Source organism: Sprattus sprattus (genome assembly GCF_963457725.1).
Source record: "Sprattus sprattus genome assembly, chromosome: 18".
Classification (NCBI taxonomy): Eukaryota; Metazoa; Chordata; class Actinopteri; order Clupeiformes; family Clupeidae; genus Sprattus; species Sprattus sprattus.
Window position 1 is genome coordinate 31,718,512 of NC_137916.1, and position 2,500 is coordinate 31,721,011.

General features: G+C 44.4%; 1 protein-coding gene across 3 annotated transcripts in view; it reads right to left on the reverse strand.

Moving 5' to 3' along the window:
• The window catches only part of LOC308378758 (ATP-citrate synthase), a 25,635-nt gene that overhangs the window by 7,215 nt on the left and 15,920 nt on the right, over window positions 1-2,500 (reverse strand). For all 3 annotated transcript variants that reach the window (XM_080855743.1, XM_080855742.1, XM_080855741.1), the window contains 4 exons: window positions 2,228-2,332; window positions 1,653-1,849; window positions 441-522; window positions 100-210 (listed from right to left, as the gene is read on the reverse strand). In XM_080855743.1, the coding sequence (XP_080711869.1) occupies window positions 100-210; window positions 441-522; window positions 1,653-1,849; window positions 2,228-2,332 (495 nt within the window). The remainder of the gene's footprint in view (window positions 1-99; window positions 211-440; window positions 523-1,652; window positions 1,850-2,227; window positions 2,333-2,500) is intronic.

Below are 2,500 nucleotides of genomic sequence, written 5' to 3' on the forward strand. Positions count from 1 at the left end.
GGACGGGGGGGAGAGAGAGAGAGAGTGAAAGAAAGAAAGAAAGAAAGAAAGAGAGAGAGAGACAGAGAGAGAGAGAGAGAGAGGGGGGGGGGGTCAGACCTCAGAGGAGAACATGGTGGCACACGTTCCGATGCACCAGCAGACGACGGGTTTAGTGATGCGGCCCTCAGCCACGCCCTGACCAATCTCATACTCTTCATTACCTCCGATCTGGATGGAGGGATAGAGAGAGAGAGAGAGAGAGAGAGAGAGAGAGAGAGATGAGGACAACAGGTCTTCAACAAAGGCTGTTTGTCTGGGTCTGTGTGTGTGTAGCTTTAAAAGTGTGTGTGTCATTTATAGCTGTGTGTGTGTGTGTGTGTGTGTGTAACTTCTGTGTGTGTGTGTGTTACTTCTGTATGTATGTGTGTGTGTGTGTGTGTGTGTGTGTGACCCCTCACCTCTCCCAAAACCACAATCATCTTGACGTCAGGCGTGTCCTGATATCTCACCACATGATCCATGAAGGTGGAGCCAGGGTACCTACACACACACACACACACACACACACACACACACACACAGTATGTTCAGACTACACATAAGCCTTCTGTTTAGGTTACAGAGTTAGTGACAGGGCCCATACTGACCCTAACCCAAACTGATCTCACTGACTATGGTGCGCTAGGGTTCGGGTGCAATATTTTATTTAAAAAAAGAGAGTAAGATTGTTAACTATGTATTTCACAGAGTGAGTTTGTTAACTATGTATTTCACAGAGTGAGTTTGTTAACTATGTATTTCAGAGAGTGAGTTTGTTAACTATGTATTTCACAGAGTGAGTTTGTTAACTATGTATTTCAGAGAGTGAGTTTGTTAACTATGTATTTCACAGAGTGAGTTTGTTAACTATGTATTTCACAGAGTGAGTTTGTTAACTATGTATTTCAGAGAGTGAGTTTGTTAACTATGTATTTCAGAGAGTGAGTTTGTTAACTATGTATTTCACAGAGTGAGTTTGTTAACTATGTATTTCAGAGAGTGAGTTTGTTAACTATGTATTTCACAGAGTGAGTTTGTTAACTATGTATTTCAGAGAGTGAGTTTGTTAACTATGTATTTCACAGAGTGAGTTTGTTAACTATGTATTTCAGAGAGTGAGTTTGTTAACTATGTATTTCAGAGAGTGAGTTTGTTAACTATGTATTTCAGAGAGTGAGTTTGTTAACTATGTATTTCAGAGAGTGAGTTTGTTAACTATGTATTTCAGAGAGTGAGTTTGTTAACTATGTATTTCAGAGAGTGAGTTTGTTAACTATGTATTTCAGAGAGTGAGTTTGTTAACTATGTATTTCAGAGAGTGAGTTTGTTAACTATGTATTTCAGAGAGTGAGTTTGTTAACTATGTATTTCAGAGAGTGAGTTTGTTAACTATGTATTTCCGGTTCTGACACTCTTCCGTTGGCAGGGACCGGATGTTGTTTCTGCGTGAGTTGTACCGGTGAACATGGAGTGTGACCATTAAATTGAGTAAAGGAAAGTCTTTTCTATGAGTTTAACATGGTAGCATGTCTGCTAACTACCTCATAGCATCTCTGCTAACCACCGCATAACAGCTATTTAGCCAGATGTGCTATGCTCACCCAGTCACACACACACACACACACACTCACCTGTCTCCTCCGATGGCCACTCCCTCGTACACTCCGTCTGTGGTGCGTGAGATGATGTTGTTGAGCTCGTTGGACATTCCTCCGGACCGTGACACGTACGCCACGCTTCCCGGGCGGTAGAGCTTAGACGCCAGGATGTTGTCAAGCATGCCGCCGGTGTTACCGATCTTAAAACAGCCAGGCTTGATGCCTCCCACCTACACACACACACACACATACACAGAGACACACACACACACACACACACACACACACACACACAGAGACACACACACACAGACACACACGCAGCTTAGGAAACAGGATATTATGTCTGTGTCCAGTCTCTCACACAAACACACACACACACACACACACACACACAGACACAGACACAGACACAGACACACACACACAGACACAGGCTGCAAGAGTCCCTGCTGCATCAGCCTTCCATATTACTAAACACACTTAATAAACGTGTGGATTCATTTAACCAGGCAGAGAGACAGACAGACACACACACACACACACACACATATAAGTTTCGTTTACTAGTGCTCCCGCTCGCCTGTGGAAGAGTGGGAGGGACTTACGGTTGCCGGGCCGATGATGGTCACGCCCTTCTCATCAGCCTTCTTAATCAGCCGTCGAGTGAAGGCCTCTGGGATCCCCTCAGCAATGATGGCGATAGTGTGGATCTACACACACACACACACACACACACACACACACACACACACACACACACACACACACACACACACACACACACACACACACACACACACACACACACACAGTGATGATAGTGTATGGTGTAGTGGGTGATATGACAGGATAGGGTGTGTGTGTGGCAGAGGGGTGAG